The sequence below is a fragment of the Ursus americanus genome, chromosome 17 (assembly GCF_024610735.1).
Source record: "Ursus americanus isolate L20-20 chromosome 17, mUrsAme1.1.p, whole genome shotgun sequence".
Taxonomy (NCBI): domain Eukaryota; kingdom Metazoa; phylum Chordata; class Mammalia; order Carnivora; family Ursidae; genus Ursus; species Ursus americanus.
This window is the reverse complement of record NC_142143.1, coordinates 7,050,524-7,070,045: the sequence shown is the minus strand read 5'-3', so window position 1 is coordinate 7,070,045 and position 19,522 is coordinate 7,050,524. Positions and strand designations below refer to the sequence as shown.

The following is a 19,522-nucleotide window of genomic DNA, read 5'->3' as shown; positions in this document are numbered from 1 at the left end:
AGGAGTGGGACTCTGCGCGTCCGAAATCTCTGCGGCCCTGTGAAAATGCTCCTGCCCAGGTCACACCTCAGGAGGCCTGCGGTGGTCTCGGGCACTAGCATTGCTTTTAAAAGTCTGCAGGCGGTTCTGAGGTACCCCAGGTGAGGACCGTCGTAGTCGGCGTGTGGCTGCGACAGGTGCAAAGGCGTAGAGGTTGTAAAATGCACTCCGCACTCGGGACAGTTCGCGGCCCGCGCCGAGCCTCCATTTCTGCCTTTGTAAGGGGCTTGCGAGGAACGCGACTTTAACGATCCAGACCCCTCCGGGCCCCAGTGTTGGGGGGCCAGATTTGATTCTACCCGCTCTCCCAGGCAGGCTGGGCGGGGGAGCAGCTGGGAAGATGACGTAATGTGCTCACGGCTCGCTCCGGGGGCGACCAGGTAGCGGGGGCGGAGAGTGTTAACCCTTCAACCCCCAGCCGGTGGATGGAATAGCTTGTAGAGGCAGACCTAACAGAAAAGGGAGAGGCGCCTTTAAGCCTGGGGAGGAAGGTTGGGCTGAGGACCCAGAAGCCTCTCTTCGCATTCGCTACGGGCCGGCGAGGGGTGCGAACTCGCTATGCAAATCTAAGCTGCTGATCGATGACGCGCCATCACCCCACGCGCCGCTTCGCGCGCCGATTGGCCACGAAGAGCCTGGTCCCATTGACAACAAACAAGGGGGCGCGCGGTCTGGGGGCGGGGCCGCAGAGGGCGCGGGTTGGGGCGGGGGAATCCCGCCCCGCCCCTCCCGCGCGGCGCAAACATGGCGGCGGCTGGCACCGGCCGGTAAGGCGGTACCGGGAGGAGGCTGTCGGGTGTCATGGGCGGTGGCGGCGGCACCGCCCCCGCGTCTCCCTGAGCGGGACGGTAAGGGGGCCTCCGCGCCGAGCCGGCGATGGACGAGAGTGGCGAGCTGGGCGGTCTGGAGACCATGGAGACGCTCACTGAGCTGGGCGACGAGCTGACCCTGGGGGACATCGACGGTGAGTGGTGGGTGGGTTGGTGGGAGTGCGGGGGCGCGCGGGGAGGAAGGGGTTACGGCAGCGCGCGGGTGCGCGTGCGCCCACCCCCCGCAGCCCTGGCTAGCGCGGGAAGAATCAGCACGCGCGGTCGGCCTGGCGGAACCCATCCCTTTCGAGCGCTGCGGGTTTGGGCCCCCGCCCGGCTCTCGGTTCTGCGGCGCCGCGTGTCCGGAAGCAGAGCGGGGGTCCTGGGGCCGAAGCGCGGAGCCGGGGGCGTCGCAAGTGTCCTGCGGGAGCGGCCTGAGGAGAGCGCGCGGCCGCCGCCTCCCTCGCGCGCCTATACGCGCGGCCCGGGGTCCCGCTTCTCCGTCGTTCGCAACTCCGCATCGCACCTGTCACTCCCGTCCCGGCTGCGGGGGCGGCTTTGGGATCACCGAAACCGGGTCCCCAGACTCTGCGCTCTCATCTCTGGTGTTCCCGGGGTTGACCCGCGGCCGGGTCTCCTGGCACTCAGGGAAACTTTGGGCAGGGAACGGCTGCAGAATCAAGTTACTGATGAAGCGAGCGGTGGCGGCGGAGTGTGGACGCTTCTCTCCGGGATGGAGACCCGGGCGCTCCTGCTGTCGCGCTGCAAGGGGAATTGAGCAGCGAGAATTTTGAGTTGTGGCCCTTCGGGGACAGGCTGGGGAGCGGGTAGCCATTGTTCCGGTGACCTTAACAGCGGAGTGGAAGAGCTGGTAGGAGCCCAGGGATTCTCTCGGAGTGCTCTCAGTTTGTGATCATGGGAACCCAAAGTTTGGAGAGGGTCAGCTGCTTGCCCAAGGTCAACCAGCTGGTTACAGAGCCCATTTCCTGGGCTAGTGTTTATGTCACTATATCAGGCTTTCACCTGACCCTTGGCGGTGAGGGGTCCAATGAACAGGTTAATAACCATAATAGTAACTCTCAGTCGTTGGGCTCTTCTGATGTTCTGGTTCCCAAATTCTTTATATTGTTTCACTTACTCCTCACTACAGTCCCATGGGCGACTGAGGCCAGATGTTTGCTTGTCTAAGGTCACTCACCTTAGATTGCCCAGAACCCATGCTCTTAAGCACTAACTCAAGTGTATTGTGCTCTTGAGTTTATAAAGTGCTATCATGTCCAGGATTTCACTAGGGTCTTGCAGGCAGAAACGGCGGCTCCATCCCCATTGTACAGATGAAGACACTGAGGCAGCAGAAGATTCTCTTCTAGGGGAAGAGATAAGTGGAAGCAGCTAATTGAAAAGGATCTGTTTCTCATTTTGCTTCTGTGAGGTCTAACCCCTTGGCTTGTCCTTGCCTTCTGTTTTTGGTCATCCTGGCAGTGAGCTAAGACCCTTAATTGAAGCCCCAAGTCTAACCACAGATTTTTCCACTAAGTGCTCGTAAATACAGAGGTGTGTTAACAAATGGAGAAGAGAGGTTCTTCGAACTTAACAAGGGTGGCTAACATGTTTTGAGCATTTATGTGGCAGGCACTGTGTTAAGCACTCACACACATTAGTTTTCTCAGCCCTTAACAACAGTTTCATCAGGTAGATAAGGTCTGTTACACTACACTCATCTCCTTTCCTAGATCCTGAAACAGAGGTTCAATGTGGTTCATTAACTTACCCAAGGTTACCTAGCCAGTAAGAAATATGTCTAAGGCTGCCTACCAGCAAGCTCACCTGAAGAAATTCATGTGCATTTTGCCTTCTCATTCCATAACTGATTCCTATTTATCTTAATTTGTAATGTGTTAAATTTTCTAGTGGTTAAGTATTAGCCTTTCCCCTGTAGATTTCTGAGTAAAATGTACATTGCGGAAACTACCATGGTGGCTCAGTGGCTTCACAGGTCCCCATACCAGATTTGGGAAGAATGACTCCCTGTCTTCAATTGATCAACAAGTATCCAAGTGCCAGCTCTGGTTTCTGAGCTGTAGGGAACATGAAAGGTAGGAAAGAGAATTTTATGGCCTCATGGAACTTAAGAAGAATAACAATAAAACTGTAATGCTGAGTATAGAATAGCTTACAGTTGCTCAGAGCAGTAAGTGAAAGTCAACACTGAAGGAGCTTGGTAAAGACTGTCATACCAGGAAGACCATCACAAGGAGGTAGCCTTTGACTGGGGTCTTGGAGCCCAAGAAGGATCGGGTGGGCTGAAGCCCAGTGGTCTGCAGTTACAAATATCCCTGTATTCTTACACATCCATTCCCCCTCCAGAATGTCAGCTCCGTGAGGGCCAGGTCCTTCTGTTTCCTTCATGCTATATTTCTTGCACTTAGAACTAAATATTTATGGAATGCCTGAATGAATCCAGTGACCTTGGGCTGGGCAGGATTCTAAGTTGTAATAGACACAGCCCCTGGGGTTGGGTTAGATCAGTTGCTCCTAGGAGCCAGTCAGGTAAGGAAGAAGAGACTATGAGTATGAATACATATATTTACCTTGTGTATGTGATGGGGGGTGTACTTGCAACCTGGAACTCCCATGCCTGCCTCCAGGAAGCCCAGGTGGGCAAGAATCCTTCACTGGGCAACATCATTCTTGCTACAATCCATGAGTGCCTTTCGAGGATGTGAGTCCAAGGAGGCCACATCCATTCATTTATTCGGCACATCTCTTAGGTGGCTTCTCAAACCCCTCAGACCCCTCAGACTCTGACCCCTAGGATGGACAGAGTGCCGAGGATAGCTTTGAACAGGACATACACGTTCTCTTCTCTCTCAGGAAACATAAATTCTTGAGAGAGGAAACACAAGCTGAACAAATAACTGAAATGAACACTTCTGTCAGGACACGTGAAGAAAATAAAATGGACCCATGTTGTAGAGAATGACCAGGGCAGACTAATTTAGACTGGGTAGGTAAGGGAGGCCTCTTCGAAGAGAGATCTGTCATCTCTTTTTTAAGGGATTCCCAAGTCAGGATTTTTTACGTGAAATATCCACATTTTTAAATGTTGACTTAAAGTGTTTTTTTGTTTTTTGTTGTTTTTTTTTTTTAAACATACTGTAGAGCCAACAAAGAAAACTGTTTTGTTAGTTGATCTCCAGGGCCTTGTTCCACTGCAGGATGCTCTGATGTCCCAGGCCACCAGGTCCCTGATGATAGAATATCCTGATGATAGACTATCTGGAGCACTTTCATGGCAGATAGCTGTGTTATGAGAAAGTGCCTCATGTATTGTGATAAACCAGGTCTTCTGGAAAGGCAGAAAGGTGAGATATTTTTCCACTGGGATCTGGAAAGGCACAGTGACAGAGGTGTCCTCCTCGTGAGACCCAGAAGTGTGGGTGGCAGAATCAGCATGACAAACTCATGGCAGAGGAGGATCAAGCTGCCTTAGAGGTAAAGGATTACTAGTGAGTTCTTGGACTCTATGGTGTGTGTAGGCAAACAGTAGAAGATAAGATCTGAAAGGTAAGTTGGAGCCAAACTGGAAAGTCTTCATACCCGATGCACATGTTTTGTGGAATGTGGAGAGGGAACTGCTGAGGATTTTTAAGTAGGGTGATGACATATTAATCACAGATTTTAAGAAAATTTAAGTGTGGTGATGGGCAAGGAAGATTGGAGTCAGGGAGACCAGTTAGGAGGGAACTGCAGGCAACTGGGTGTGAGATGATACTAAGGGGTTGATGGTGTTGGGATAGGAAGTGGCCATCGTGCAAGATGGTGGACATAATAGGACGGGGCCTCAGCGAACGCCTCACCCTGAAGGCAGAGCAGAGGTAGAATTCTAAGATCCCCTCACAGCTTTGTGGGGGCATTGGACAAGTTCAGAAACCAGCAGGAAGAGCTGTTTTGGGGAGATGATAAACATTTGTCTTAACTGGGCAGAAATTCAGGTGCTGGTGGCTGGAGCGGGGGGGTCATCCTCTAGGAAATCAGAGGCTAGTACTCAGGAGAAGGTCAAAACTGGGGGTGGAGATTGAGGAGTCGTCACGGAGTTGAGGCTAGAGGTGAGAGAGGATAGAACTGGAAGGCCAGATCAGGTGAGGAAAGTGTAATAAAAACTAAGGGAAGGAGAGTATTTCAAGGAGTGGTTAGTGGATGATGGGGATGGTGGTGCAGAGGACAGCAAGGATGACAGGGCCATGAAAAGAGTCACGGGATTTGGCAATTAGGAGGTCGACATTTGACAGAGCAGTCAGATGAAGGGGTCCAAGTCTAGGTAAGTCAGAAAGAAGTCAGGAGTGAGTGAGTGATGGCAAGTAGAGGCAGCTGTTTTCTTTGCAGACGGTTGAAGAAACTTTTCAGCTTATTTACATTCTGTCTTTGTGGATTTGCCCAATTCTGAACACTTCACCTAAATGGAATCATATGATATGTGGCTTCCTTCACTCACCATAATGTCGAGCTTCCTCTGTGTTGCAGCGTAGTGTTGCCTTGTGTGGAGACACCATGTTTTATTTATCCATTAATCAATTGATGGACATCTAGGTTGTTTCCACTTTTCGGCTGTTCTAAATGAAGCAGCTAGGAACGTTTGTGTATAAGCTTTTGCTTGGGCGGAGGTTTTCATTTCTCTTGGGTAGATCATCTACGTTTTTTGTTGCTGTTTGTATTTTTCCTCGGGCTCGTAATAGCCCCAGTTATTCAGTTGCTTACTTTCCATGTTTTCGCAGTGAATTCAGCCCTAATTCTCGTGACGGAGACGTTAGTTGCTTTTATCCCTCTTGTACCGTCTCTTCTGAAGCCCCCCCTCTTTTTGCCCCCTTTGATGTTTGTCTTGCTCTACCACCCCACACTTACCATGCGATTACTTTAGCCATTACCCTGGGGGGTGATATTGAAGCCCCTGTTCCCTAGTTTTTGTTTTTTTTACTCCCTAGTTTTGACGGAGCACATCCTCCAGTAGCTTCCTGAGAAAGAGTACATTAGAGGTAAATTGGGTGGGGGGGGGAGGTGTTTGTCCGTCTTAAAATATCTTTATTCTAACCTCACGCCAATTTGATGGGTGAGTTTAGAATTTTAGGTTGGACATAATTTTATATCAGAAGTTTGAAGGCATTGCCTGATTGTCTTCTAGCTTCTGGTAGTTGAGAAATCGGATACCATGTGATTCCTGATCTTTTTGTGCCACCTGTTTTCACTTCTGGAAGCTTGTAGGATCTTTATCCTTGGTGTGCTGAATTCCATGGTGATACACGCTGATGTGACCGAACTGTCAGTCACTGTAGCTACTTGGGGGGCTTTGGGAGGGCTCCCTGTGTCAGACACCTGCATTCATGCAGTCTTCCTGCTGGTAGCCCACCCTGAGCTCCAGCCTGCCGAGGAACTTCCAGTTCCTGAGCCTCTGGGTCCAGTTCCTGAGCCTTTGGGTAGCACTGCCTTGTCGTCTGCTGTCCTCCTCCCTGCAGTCAGTGCCATCTTTGGCAGAGACCGCAACACTGCGTAGCACTGAAGAGGTGCTCTGTAAAGGTGTGCCTGACGAAGGATAGCACTTGAAGCTCAGGATGTTGTGTGGGCCCCCAGCCAGGTGTCCACATCCAAGGGGAGTTGGGAGTGGCCAACCTGATGAGCCAGGGTTGCGTGTTGGGCGGGTGTGGCCAGCACACTACCGGAAGGCTGAGTTGGGGGAGAGGGGTGGAAACCGACCACACTATTCTCCAGTGAGTCATGTTTGCTCAGTGAGGTGAAGCACCAGTCTACTTTTTACCCATGTGTAGATCTTTTTCAAGGCATAAACTTTGTTTTGACACTTGAATATATATATCACTGTCGCTGATGTTTGGGTTAAAAGAGCTAGTGTTGTTCACTGTTTGTTTATTTTCTACCTGATTTTAGCTCCTGATCTCATCTAGTTCTATTTCCTGGGACATAAAGTTTTCTGGGATTGCTCAGACCTCTGAACCAGTCTCCTTGGGTTTCTCCTCCTCCCCAGGTCTGTTTGGCTGTGCCCTTGACAAACACTGTTCTGCATTCACACCCAGGCCTTTGGCCTAATGTTATTGAATAGTCTTTTCTGTTGTTCTCCTACTCAGCTCATGTACTTGCATTTAAAAAAAAATATTTTTGTGTGTGTATCCACTGGATCTTTTCTCTCCTCCAGTTCATAATTTAAAAAGTTCTTAAACAACTTGATTCAGAAAGGGCTTTCTGACTATCAAATTGTCTTTATCCTCTGGATTCTGTCTGAACTTTATGAATGTGTGCACAAATTGTTCACATACAGGTTGCTAGGCGTTGAAACAGTTGAGGTAGGATAGCCATGTAATCTGGTGTAATCCACCTGAACAGGCAGGCCCTTGCATATCCGCGTCCCGTGGAACGTTTGCATCATTTGCAGCTTTTCATCAACATAAATACTATTGTTCTGAACACGTAGGAGCAAGTCACTTTGGAGTTAGTTCACGGGGGCGTGTTTCCCAGAGAAGACTCTACATCACGAGGTGGGTCACAGCTCCTTCACACTACCAGCCGTGGTCCTTCCAGTTTGGAAATTCCCCAGTGCTCTCCATTACCGTGATTACTTTGGTGTTTGGGACTTACTACATGGAAAATATTTTTATTTCTTCAAAAAGGCAGTGTGTTCATATGGTGAAATAAAAAAACGTGAGAGGGGACTGTGAAAAGTCGTGCTCCCAGCCCTGCCCCCATCTGCTTAGCGCCCACCACCTCCACCTCACAAGTAATTCATTTTGTAGTTTCTTTTACCTTCTTCAAAACTTCCTTACTGCAAATATAAGCAGAGAAGTGTGGATTTTAATATTTGCTCCGCTTTTTATTTCTGCACAAATAGGTAACATGTGACAAGCTTTGTTCTTCTGCACCTTGCCTTTGTTTTTTTCACTTAACTATGTGTATTAGAGATCTTTCCAGTCTTCGTTGCTGCATGGTTTTCCATTGCATGGATGCACCGTGACGCATTCATCCGGTCCCTTTTCGATGGATACCTGGGTGGCTCTGTTGGTTAAGCAGCCAGCTCTTGATCTCACAGGTCCTGATCTCAGGGTTTTGAGTTCAAGCTCCAAGTTGGGCTCCATGCCGGGTGTGGAGCCTACTTTAAAAAAAAAAAAAAAGAAAAGAAATAAAAAAACCCAAAACAATGCTACAGTAACTAGCTTTGTAAATTCATAATTTCACTCATGTGCAGGTGTAAGTGTGGGATAAATGATCAGAAGTGGGATTGCTGGGTCCAAGTGGGGGTGGGAATACCTACATTATAGATTCCACAGAATCCAATGATATAAAACATATAAAAGGAAGGGGCAGGAACTAACATTCTGTTCTGGCCCGATGCTGCGGTTTTGAGAAATCCTAGGAAACTGCTGTCCACAGTGGATATACCAATTTACACCACCACACACCACCTGTTTTCCCTCAGTGTCCCGGCAGAGTCCAGAACTCTGATCCTTTTATTCCACCTGTCTTTGCCCCAGGTGTGCCATTTCAGAGCTCACGCCACTCCCTCCTCCCCTGGCAATAGCAGGTTGCAGACCCCTCTGTCCTGGCCTCGCAGTGCGTCACTTGATTTTTCTGTGTTCAAGACCACTGGACAGTCCGTGGGTAGTGACCAGCTTTCTTAACGATCCCCTCCTGTGCCTCCAAGGTTCCCTTTGCTGGCCCAGGACCCTCGTGCTTGTGACGTCTGCCATTTTTGGTTTCTTGGAGTGATCCTTCATCTGGTTTGCTTGCTCTCTTTACTAATTTTAAAATTGCTTCTTGGGGCGCCTGGGTGGCTCAGTCTGTTGAGCATCCGACTCTTGGTCTCGGCTCAGGTCTTGATCTCAGGGCTGTGGGTTTGGGCCCCACGTTGGGCTCCGTGCCCAGCATGGAGCCTACTTTAAAAATGCTCCTAATGAGCAGTTCCTTATTTGCAGCTCTCTGCTTTGGGGGACTTGAAAAATGATTTCTTGTTTTACATTGTTTTGCTGGGTCTCTCTTCTCTGTCTGGGCTCTCTTTCATGTAGCTTCATGGTGGCAGCCCTTGCTGCCTTGAAATTTCAGTGCGTCCTCTTAGAAAAAAATTTTAGGGCTTTCCATCACTATAAATGGTGTTCTGGAAGTTGCTTCCTTTCACTGTAATTCTCTTAAAACTACTTTGCACCAAAATTGGTGGACATTTTAGGGAGTACCCTTTGTTGTGAATAGCTCAGTTCTCATAATACCTTCCTTTGAACTTTAAAAGGCATTGGTGTTCTCTAGGAGAATGTGACCGGTCCTTTTGTTTATTAGTTATTGACTGTGCCAGCAGTTGCCTCTACCTTTCCATCCTTCACCAGGTTGCAGTTGAGACCTTTATTTTTTTTTTTAAAGCTTTTATTTATTTATGTGACAGAGAGACAGCCAGCGAGAGAGGGAACACAAGCAGGGGGAGTGGGAGAGGAAGAAGCAGGCTCCTAGCGGAGCAGGAAGCCCGATGCGTGGCTCTATCCCAGGGTCCTGGGATCACGCCCTGAGCCGAAGGCAGACGCTTAATGACTGCGCCACCCAGGTGCCCCTCAGTTGAGACCTTTATATAGGGCCCATGTTGTGTGGGCTCTAGGTACAGCATTGGCAGGGTAAGCAAGGACCCTGCCCTCTCACAGTGTGTATGGCCCTTTACCTAAATTGTCTCCTAATGTGTTTTTGCTTTTAATCATTCCTCCCAATTCTGTGGTATGCTACAGACGAGAAACTGAGGCCCAGATCACACAACGACTAAGTGGTAGAATGGTGACCTCACTCCAGACATGTCTAACTCCAAAACCCGTGTACTTTTCCTGTATCTTGTGCTCCATCTCTGTCTGGTGTAAGTGAGCTTCCAGGTTGCAAACACGAGCTGGTGTGGTGGGCGAAGGTCAAGAGAGACCCCGGATCCTCTGCTCAGGTACACACTTAGGGACATGTGTTTATTAAGAGGGGCCTGCTCTGTGCTTGCACTTCAAGTGACTTCCCCTGGGTCCCACAGCACTTCTCTGAGCCTTAGTTTCTGCGGTAAGGTGGGGACTGGGGATATCTACGTCACAGGTGCTGCAAGACGTGAACCAAAGCACATAAAAGGAAGACGACAGGAACTAACATTCTCCTTTGACTTATCTGAGAATGAAAGAGGAACTTTACTTTGCAAGTTGACTCTTGGGACCAAAGGGCCTTTTTTATAATACAGTTTTGGAATGTTTATTTCTTCCTTTTGAAAGGGCTTTTGTAGGTGTGGTGGGCGGGACACAAAGGAGTAGTCACAGTGCAGGGTAAAATGTTCCATTTTTGGACCACAGGATTCAAGGGTTAAACTTGGTTGACATGGTGGAATTTTTTAGGGTATCAGGATCCCAGAGGCTGGGCATCCAGGTAAGGCTCCCTGGGGAACCTCTAATCCTAAACCATTGACTGGGTTGGAAACTGGAAAAGCAGAGCTCTTTCTGCATTACTTAGGCCCTTTGGAATTGCTAATGAATATGTGTCAAAATGTCCTTTATAATCTGGCTTCCGCATCTGCCTGTGGAACTGGTCTGCTGGGTTCAGAGTCTGGTTTGGACCAGTGGTGAAATTCCGGCTGCCGAACCAGATGTAGAGCTGCCTTGTTGAACTGGTGTCTGCTCAGCTTGGGCCTTCACCATCCCACAGCAACAGGGGGAGATCATGCTTCTTGCTAAGTGTGAAATTTACGGTGAAGCCTTGTACTTCACAGAAGTTCTTCTGAGACAGTTGTCTTCCTGAAGTGCTGTGAGGTAGATGCTTGATTTTTATTCCCATTTTGCAGATGAGACTTTGAGGCAGAGAGAGAAAATGAACTGCCCAAGGTTTCCCATGCTGGTGAAGTCAGGAGTTGAATTTGGGCCTTCTAACGTGGGTTCCCATACTCTTTCCTGCCCTATGGGAATGAGGTGGGGCGGGGGGGGGTGTCCTGATTCAGGAAGCCTGCCTAGGAGCCCCTGCTCTGGTCAGAAGTTATTTTTAAATTTTTTAATATAATTTTTAAAATTTGTTCAAGCCAATTCAGCATGAATGAATATCCACTATATTCTCAGCACAGTGTTCGACTCTTTGGGGTATTGGATATGAATGAAACAGTCCCAACTTTCAGGGAGCTGACCTCCGAACAACCAGACTTAACACAAAGTGAAATACAACAGGGGCCATAACAGAGGGACAAACTCCAAGGTTTTTGAGCACTAAGGAAAGGAATTAGCAATATCTTCACGGGGACTTTAGCATTTGAGCCAAGATGTGAAGGATGAGTGAATAGAACTTTAGAAAGGAGAAGCGTCAGGGTGTCCATTTTTGACAGAATTGGACCAGAGTTGGGAATAATTTGGCATGTTCTGGGAACTGGGAACATGTGACTCAGCGTGTCCAGAGGACAGTTTAAGACTGAGGTTCTCAAACTGCGAAGTGTCTAAGAACCCACAGGTCTGGGATGGCATCCAGGAGGGACACCTAAGGAGTGGAGAGGCGGGATCAGAGAAGGTTTCTTGTGGAGGTACCTTGTAAGCCGAGGTCTTAAGGGCTGCTTGAAGGGCAGGAGAGAGGAGTCCTCTTGTAGGCTGACGAAACAGCCGTTTTGAAAGGCACTTAGGTATGTGGGATTTGCTGGCTACAATCCTGGTAACTGTTGTTCGTTAGCTTTCTCAAGTACGGTTGTGATCAGGTCCCTCCCTCTGCTGCTTCGGTGTGCTCTGTATCAGTCCTGAGTCTTGGTGGAAAGCAGCGGAAACTGCCTCTGGCTAGCCTGAACAGAAAAGTTTATTGGAAGGACAATGGTGCACAGCTGACCAGAAAAGCTGCAGAGCCAAACTTGGAAAATAGGCCAGAACCAAGGGAGGCTCAGCTAAGGATAGCCCAGGGCACCTGAGTGAGGACCCCACTGCCTTCCTGGGTCACTTCCGCAAGAGCCATGCTCCTGGCTGGGGGTCTGCGTGAATCCAGGCTGACTGACAGGAAGCCTTACCTCCCACCAAGACCATGCAGTAGGGGTTCTCCACTAGGAGTATCAGGGCGCTGGTGGGAGGGTCGGTCAGCTGTTGGACAAACAACAAAAGTGGCAAATGTCCACTACATTTTCTATGCCTCTCTTACCTCCAGAATAAGGGCCAAATGCCTTAGGGTGCCATTAAGGCCTTTCGCAACTTCATTATAAGCAGCTCCATCTCTCCACTCTGTTCCACGCTCTCTCCACTTCAGCTGCTTGCAGGGCATTTCCTGGTGCTGTGGTTTGTTCAGCCTGTTTCCTTTGCCTGCAATAACCTTCCTTCTCTCTGCCTCCTAAAACTCTGCATCCACTGCCTTCCAGCATGGATCAGTCCTGTCTTTGCTCCCTGGCGGCCCTTTCTTTGTGAGGCGCTTGGCTCTTCTAGCCCTTATCACAGTGGATGGGCGTTGGTTGGCTTTCTCTGTCTTCCCTGGGAGGTGGGGAGGTAGGAGGGGTTCCAGCCCTTTGGAGTCCTCACTCTGGGCTGGGTCCCATGCTAGGTGCTCAGCATCCTCCAGCTCCCAGCACCAGAACACACAGTATATGCAGGTGCTGGGTGGGGGTTTGTAGCGTGACTTCATAACCTGCTTTGCAGCTATTTGTTTTGTCCTGAGCCTTAGGGAGGTTTGAGGGTGGTAGGGAGTGAGTGGAAGGATGGGATGGTGGGTTGTTACGGTCTTTCACCTTTGCCTGGCTGATTTTAGGACTGAACAAGGTTGAGATCCCCCCGCTATGGAGACTCTGCCCCCAGGAGAGTCAGGAGGGTGGTTCAGCTTGCAGCTGATTTTGTTGACACTTGGTTACCAGGCACTGTGAAGTGTGATGCCCTTGTCTTCTAGAGCAGGACCGTGCAGGATCCGTTCCTGGCAGTCTCTACATCTTGCTCACCTTTCAGTCTCTTAGAGTGAAAGCTGTACAGTGCAGGGCAGAGCAGGTGAAGAGCCTTCTGGAAGACCAGAGATGACAGTCCTTCCCTTTCTCAGTGGGAGATGTTGGCTCTCATTCCCGAGTGAGGCACTTAAGGAGCATGTGCCCGGTGCCGGGGTCGGTTTGGTGACGTCCATTCAATAATGGAAACAATGCGTCCGGACGGTGTGGCGGCTGAGAGCTTGACCTCAAATTCCAGCACCACCACCTGCTGACTGGGTGAGGTTGGACAAGTTACTTAACTTCTCTGTGCCTCATTTTCCTTGTCTGTGAAGTGGAGGTGATAATGGTGTCTACCTCAAAGTGTTGTAGAGATTAAATGAGGAAATCTGTGCAAAGTGCGTAACACAATCGCTGACAAATAGTAAGAGCTTAGTAAATGTTCACAATTCTATACTATTTTTATTATTGCTGCTACGAATTGGCTCAGATTTTTTCTTCTTAGTTGTTGTTCAAAGTCTCTTAACCTCTTTCTACGAGCAGGCATTTCAAAGTAGTAAGTGGAATAAGAGGAATAGCCTTTCAGAAGTGGGGTGCCAACAATCTGATGCCCCTGATTTGGTGTTCGGTAAGGATTGGCGGGGGCCCAGGGTGGGGCTCTTGCACGGGTGGTGCCGCATCTGGTTATTGACTGCGGCGTTCTGAGCCCCGGCCATGAGGCAGGGCACCCGCAAGGAGGGACTTCCGGAGAGGAAGCCCCGCAGTGTGGCTGTTGGGGCGACTTCTGGGGCAGGGTGCTTGCGAAAAGAGCACAGGCTTGGGGGGAGGAAGGGCAGACTGCTGCTCGCTTAGCCACCTGCCTACGACTGTGTGCAGGTCACCCCCTCTTTGGACTTGGACTTGTTTCTTCCTGTGTAAACGCCACCACTTTTCAGGAACTTTTGTGTCAGCACTGTTGTACGCGCTTTACACGTACTAACTCTTTTTTCAAAGAGTACTTGAAACAGCTATTTCACAGGGTGATTTGAAGATTGTATACCACAGTATGTGTGAAAGTGCCAGCAAGGTGTTAAAAGCAGAAACAACTGGGTGACAGTGCTAATGAGGTTCTTTTCCAGGAAAAAAAATCATGTTTAAACTTTGCGTATAAATATATACTTACACACAAACATGAGATAAGTAGCAATAAAAGTCAACAACAGAAGCTTCTTAAGCAACATACACTACAGGTGCTTCTCATATTGTGTACCTCTTTAACCTAACACTTGGCACCGCCCGGGGCAGGTGTTTGTTTATACAGGGTTTTGCCATCAGAACACGTACCTCTTGAAGGCATGTAATTTTGTGTCTGGCACGTAGCAGACGCAGTTAATGTTTGTTGAATGCATGTCTTAACGGATGTGTCTTTATTGATTTGTATTTTTCAAAAGAGAGAGAGGCTTCTAGAAAGAGCATGTTATCAAGGCTGAAAGTCTCATTTGGAGAATAAATGTAATCATTTGAGTAGGAAGTTATGCTCACAAAATACAAATAGCCAGGCAAAAATCTCTCTCCCCTATTCCTCCAGTGATTCCGTTACATACATGCTTACCCTGAGATTAATCTTTCATTAACATTGAACTTAGTATTGGAAATAATGAGATGGATTACATAAGCACCCCCCACACACACCCCTAAATTCTTCTTACTTTAGCGTCACTCCAGGTCTCTCTTGCATCTCTCTCCCAAGTTGTGATGAGCATATATGTAAAATCCAAGAAATGTTTGTTTTATAGGGGAAAATAGTATGCATAGAAAAGAGATTCAGGTAAACCTAAATCTGATGTCAATTCAAATCTTGGTTCAGCCACTTTGCATCTTATGAGGGGGACTCAGGCAAGTAATTTAATTTCTTTCAATTTTACTTTTCTCATTTATTAAGCAAAAGAATAATACTGGTCTTAGTGTTTATATAAAGTACTAAGTGGGTATCAGTGACAGCTATTATTATGTTGTCCACCTAGAATCAATGTGAAATTAATTTTAGTCATAACCACCTCCGTACTTTTAAATAAAATATAAATGTGATCTCTAATTAGAAAATAAGTTTATTAGCTTCATCACTGAGTTGTTTTTCCTTTTAAACATCAATAGTGTGGGGTGCCTGGGTGGCACAGTCAGTTAAGTGTCCGACCCTTAGTTTCAGCTCAGGTCATGATGTCAGGGTCATGAGATCGAGCCCCACGTTGGGCTCTGTGCTCAGCATGGAGTCGGCTTAAGTTTTTCTCTCCTCCCTCTGCCCCTCCCGCTTGTGTTCTCTCTTCTTCTTCAAATAAATAAATCTTAAAAAAAAAAAAAACCAATAGTGTGACCACTGGCTTTTATTCAAGGGTTAACTGGAATCTAACCTGGAGATGATGCCTTTTCATATTTGTTATGTTTAAAAAAAAAAACCCCTATGAAAGAATCAAATACTCTTTTAATGTTCTGGATGTATTCATATGTATATGAACATGAATATATATTTATAAAACGTATATGTGTGTGTATATATATATATACACACATACGTGTGTGTGTATGTGATATATATACATATATCAGAGTTTGGATCATTCCCAAATCTACAAGAAACTGAGTCTCCAGGAGATTTCTTTTCCAAAGGCAACACGGCAATTGCATTGCTAGATTCATGGCCTGGCATTGCTAATCTGATAGCCAGTTCTCTTTGAATTTATACTTGGGAATCCCCTTTCTGTTTGGCCTTCTAGTTAGTTCTTAGTTTAGCTTTTTGACATCCTGCTTTTCTCCCTTATTATGATTCTTTGCCACACTTCCTTCACATAGCCCTTGGAGGTGGCCTGTTTCCCAGTATGGACCATTTTCTAGAACCTTGTGTATAACCAGAACTTTTTTCCTGAATCAATTTTCAGATTCTCTTCATCAATTGATGAAGTTATCCCAAGTTTTTGTTTCAGCTATTCTGATATCCTCTCAAGTCAGAATTCGGTCTTAAGTTTGTGCTCAGAATGATACTTAATGCGTTCATGATGTCATGGGTTTCTGGGGAGGCCAGCAGCCCCCCTGTACAAACCAGCATGAGCAACCACTGAGCCAGAGAAGCTCCCCTTCCTAGAGCATTGTTGGACGATTTGCTATGGCGTTTCCTTCTTTAATAAGGAGAAAGACCGGGGCGCCTGGGTGGCTCAGTCGTTAAGCGTCTGCCTTTGGCTCAGGGCATGATCCCAGCGTTATGGGATCGAGCCCCGCATCAGGTTCCTCCACTGGGAGCCTGCTTCTTCCTCTCCCACTCCCCCTGCTTGTGTTCCCTCTCTCACTGGCTGTCTCTTTCTCTGTCAAATAAATAAATAAAATCTTAAAAAAAAAAAAAAAAAGGAGAAAGACCAAGTTCATCAGCATGAGCTCTAGAACCTGGCATGATTTGACCCTGACTACCTGCCCAGCCTGGTGCCCTACCAGTTGCCCATTCCTTTCAGCAGCCCACCATGCTAGCTCTGTGCCTCCAAGCCTTGGCTTATGAGATTCCCTGGGCCTAGAATTCACTTTGGGTGCCCATCAGCCTTCAGTCTAGCTCCCTCGGGAAGCTGTTCCACCTGCACCTTCCCTGTGTCCTCCTTGCTGCTGTGATTATGTCACTTTCACTAACTCATTGAGGTCAAGTTTTTTTTTTTTTCTTTTTTATCATCTCTGTAGGCCAGCACACAGTGGGTGCTCAACACATTTAAATCCTTTTGCATTTACATACCCACTTCACCAAAAGTAGAAGCTTTACAGAAATTGCAGATTTGTCCAGATTTTCCAGGATAACCTGGATTTCAAAAATATCTTGTCCCATTGTGAGGTGGTGATATGTCCCTTCCAGTTTTGGTGCAGAAAGCATAATTACCATTTTTACAGATTGCATCGAAGTTGCTTTGGGGAGGATTTCAGTGAATTGATGCCAGTTTTTAAACCGCTAGAGTGGTTGGTGCTTGGAGAGGTATAGGGGAGGGGAAGATTTTGTCCATGCACTTGTGAAGCATAAATATTTAAAAAGCACTTAAAAATATAACTCACATGTGATGTGGCAAAATAAAAATTTTTAAATGTTAAAAACCTACTCTTACACTAATATATCATCAGCACGTATCAGAGATTTATTAACATTATTAATGAGAAAACCATCAAGATGACAAAGGTGGACTGAAGGAGAGTGTAAGAAACTGATATTTACGTAGGCTAAAAAAAGGATGCAGAAATAAGATGGCAAATTTAGATGCAAAACTGGTTAATGTCCTACAGGGCAATAAAAATAAAGCCTTCGAGTTTATCTTTTTCTAAATCATTTGCAGCTTTTCAGTTTTCTCTAGATGAACATCTGACTTTACAGAATGTGGGCCTAATCTGTGGTATATAGAAAGTCAAACAAGTTTATGTTTCCACAGAGCATCAGATGACCTTTATATAGTCATGGTAGACATGACTACCTTTTTGTGGGGCGGTGGGGGGCACTTATTTTCAAGTTTCAGATGATTTTCCGTTTTTCCTTTTTTTTTTTTTTTTTTTTTTAAGAGAGTGTGCACAAGGGCAGTTGGGGGGGGGCAGCGACAGAGAATCATAAGGAGGCACAGCCGGGGCTCGATTTCACCACCCCGAGACCTGAGCTGAAATCGAGAGTCGGGTGCTTAACTGACTGAGCCCCCCAGGCTCCCCTTAATTTTTCTTAACAAATCACAGTTGGGTTCAAGAGCTCAAAGATGGCTGGATCTGTGGTAGAGAAGAGTCCTGGTCGAGAGTAATTGTAAGTTTTGAAATGGAATTGTGAAATTCAGACAGCAAGAGGGTGGTAAAGAGCAGAAAAGGTGAGGCATGGCAGTCCCAGAGAAGGCTCCCCTCCCTAACCCCGCCAAAGGCCTGTGCAAAAAAGGATGTGGGTATTTTCCCCAGGTGGATGATGAGCTAAGGTGAGTGGGAAGTGAAATCCCTTGGAGTAGGAGGGAGCAATCGGTAGGAAGCTTTGAGGCTTGTGTTTAAGGGATTTGATTTGATTTGAAAGACTGTTGGACCAACAAGATACTCAAAGAAGACAATTGTTACTGGGTAGGAGGTTGCGCTTGAAATCAAGGCAGAGTATGGAAGTTGAGCAAGGAGAACTCTGACAGCATGAAAGGAGACCTGCCAGAAGTAAACTTCTGGCCGAGGAAAGAAACAGAAAGAGCAATTGAAGGTGGTGCTGAAGATCATTCTCCTGGGTGAAACAGAGCTGCTCTGCCCTGCCGTGGTAGAGAAGTCAGGACTGGTCAGCCCAGCTGGGACTCTCTGGGACTGCCCCGAACACCCAGCCGGGCAGGTAGGGAGAGAGAGCCAAGCAGAGCAGACCAGAATACCATTTGAGAAGGACTTTCGCTTTCCTTTGTGCTTGCTTTTTCTCTTAATTTTCAACTGTTTTATTTCATTATGTAATATTTGATATATGCAGTGATACATTTGTGTGTGTTATGTAACACAAGCGTTTGAGAACCCCCACCTCCCTGCCCAATTTTCCTTTGTGGTTTCTTTGCCAGTAAAAAGAGTTTACTCATCCCTTGCCTAAAATACAAGATGCCTGAGTCACTAGTTTGCCATCCTGTGTCATTCAGCCCTGCTCCAGCCTCCCTGTCCCCCAAGAATGTGACCCAGAATTCCCTTGAAGTACATGATGCTGTCCCATGAGCTTCTTAGCAAAGGTGCCCCCTGGTGTTTGGAGTGACTTCAGGCACCCATCTGCCTGTTAAAATTGTCGCTATGTTCCTTATATTCTTGCATTTCAGGGTTTCTGCATCGAAGGGTGTAGTTGATAGCCCAGCTTCTGAACTGCTCTTCTGGGTGACTAATGTTTCAGGTCCTGAGAAAGCAGGGGTGATTACAGATAGCAAAATGGTGGTCTCACTACTGACCCTCAGGTTTGATACTAGTCTACATTTTATTTTTAATTATTAGAAAAAAACATCCTAGGAGGGAAAATAGGATCATCAGCTTGAATGCAGGATATTTCTTTTTTTTTTAAAGATTTTATTTATTTATTTGACAGAGAGAGAGAGACAGCCAGCGAGAGAGGGAACACAAGCAGGGGGAGTGGGAGAGGAAGAAGCAGGCTCATAGTGGAGGAGCCCGATGTGGGGCTCGATCCCGGAAAGCCGGGATCACGCCCTGAGCCGAAGGCAGACGCTCAACCGCTGTGCCACCCAGGCGCCCCAGGATACTTATTTCTTAAGAAGCATACTTGTTGGGAATTAACTTTTGTGTTTGTCCCTCTCGCTCACTGTTGTGGTTCATCTGATTCCCAGCAGCCTACAAACATCACATACCACCCTTATTCTGTGTTCTTACGCCGTTTGGGCAGGTCTAACGTGCAGGATTAAATGAACAGCACTAAGTGAAGCAAGTTTAAGTGAATATCCTTATAATCGTGGGGATGAGGGACTTTTTCAGTGTAACACAAAAACCATGTCATTTCATTACACAGTATTAGCATCTGTGTATAGTCAGTTCTGCTGTCGTGCAATGTACCCATTCCTAAAAATCACCGCCCTGAGCACAATCATGTCATGCAAACTATAGGGCTTGTGGGGGATGTGGGATTTGGGTCACAACGCTCAAAATCTTCAGAGGTGACCAAAAAAAGAGGTAATAAAAAGACTAAAAGCTAAAAACCTAAGCAGCTCAGTTTTACAGATATTCAGTGGGTAAGAAATACAGAAATACCACAACAAATAGGGCCCCTTACCTTAAAAAAGACCTGAGG

The 19,522-nt window shown here is 47.2% G+C and overlaps 1 protein-coding gene across 1 annotated transcript in view; it reads left to right on the top strand.

Annotated features, from left to right (window-relative positions):
* Window positions 1–748: 748 nt before the first annotated feature.
* Window positions 749–19,522, top strand: part of SREBF2 (sterol regulatory element binding transcription factor 2) — a 57,359-nt gene continuing 38,585 nt past the window's right edge. The window contains exon 1 of the mRNA XM_045779450.2: window positions 749–1,003. Within this exon, the coding sequence (XP_045635406.2) occupies window positions 916–1,003 (88 nt within the window). The 5' untranslated portion in view covers window positions 749–915. The remainder of the gene's footprint in view (window positions 1,004–19,522) is intronic.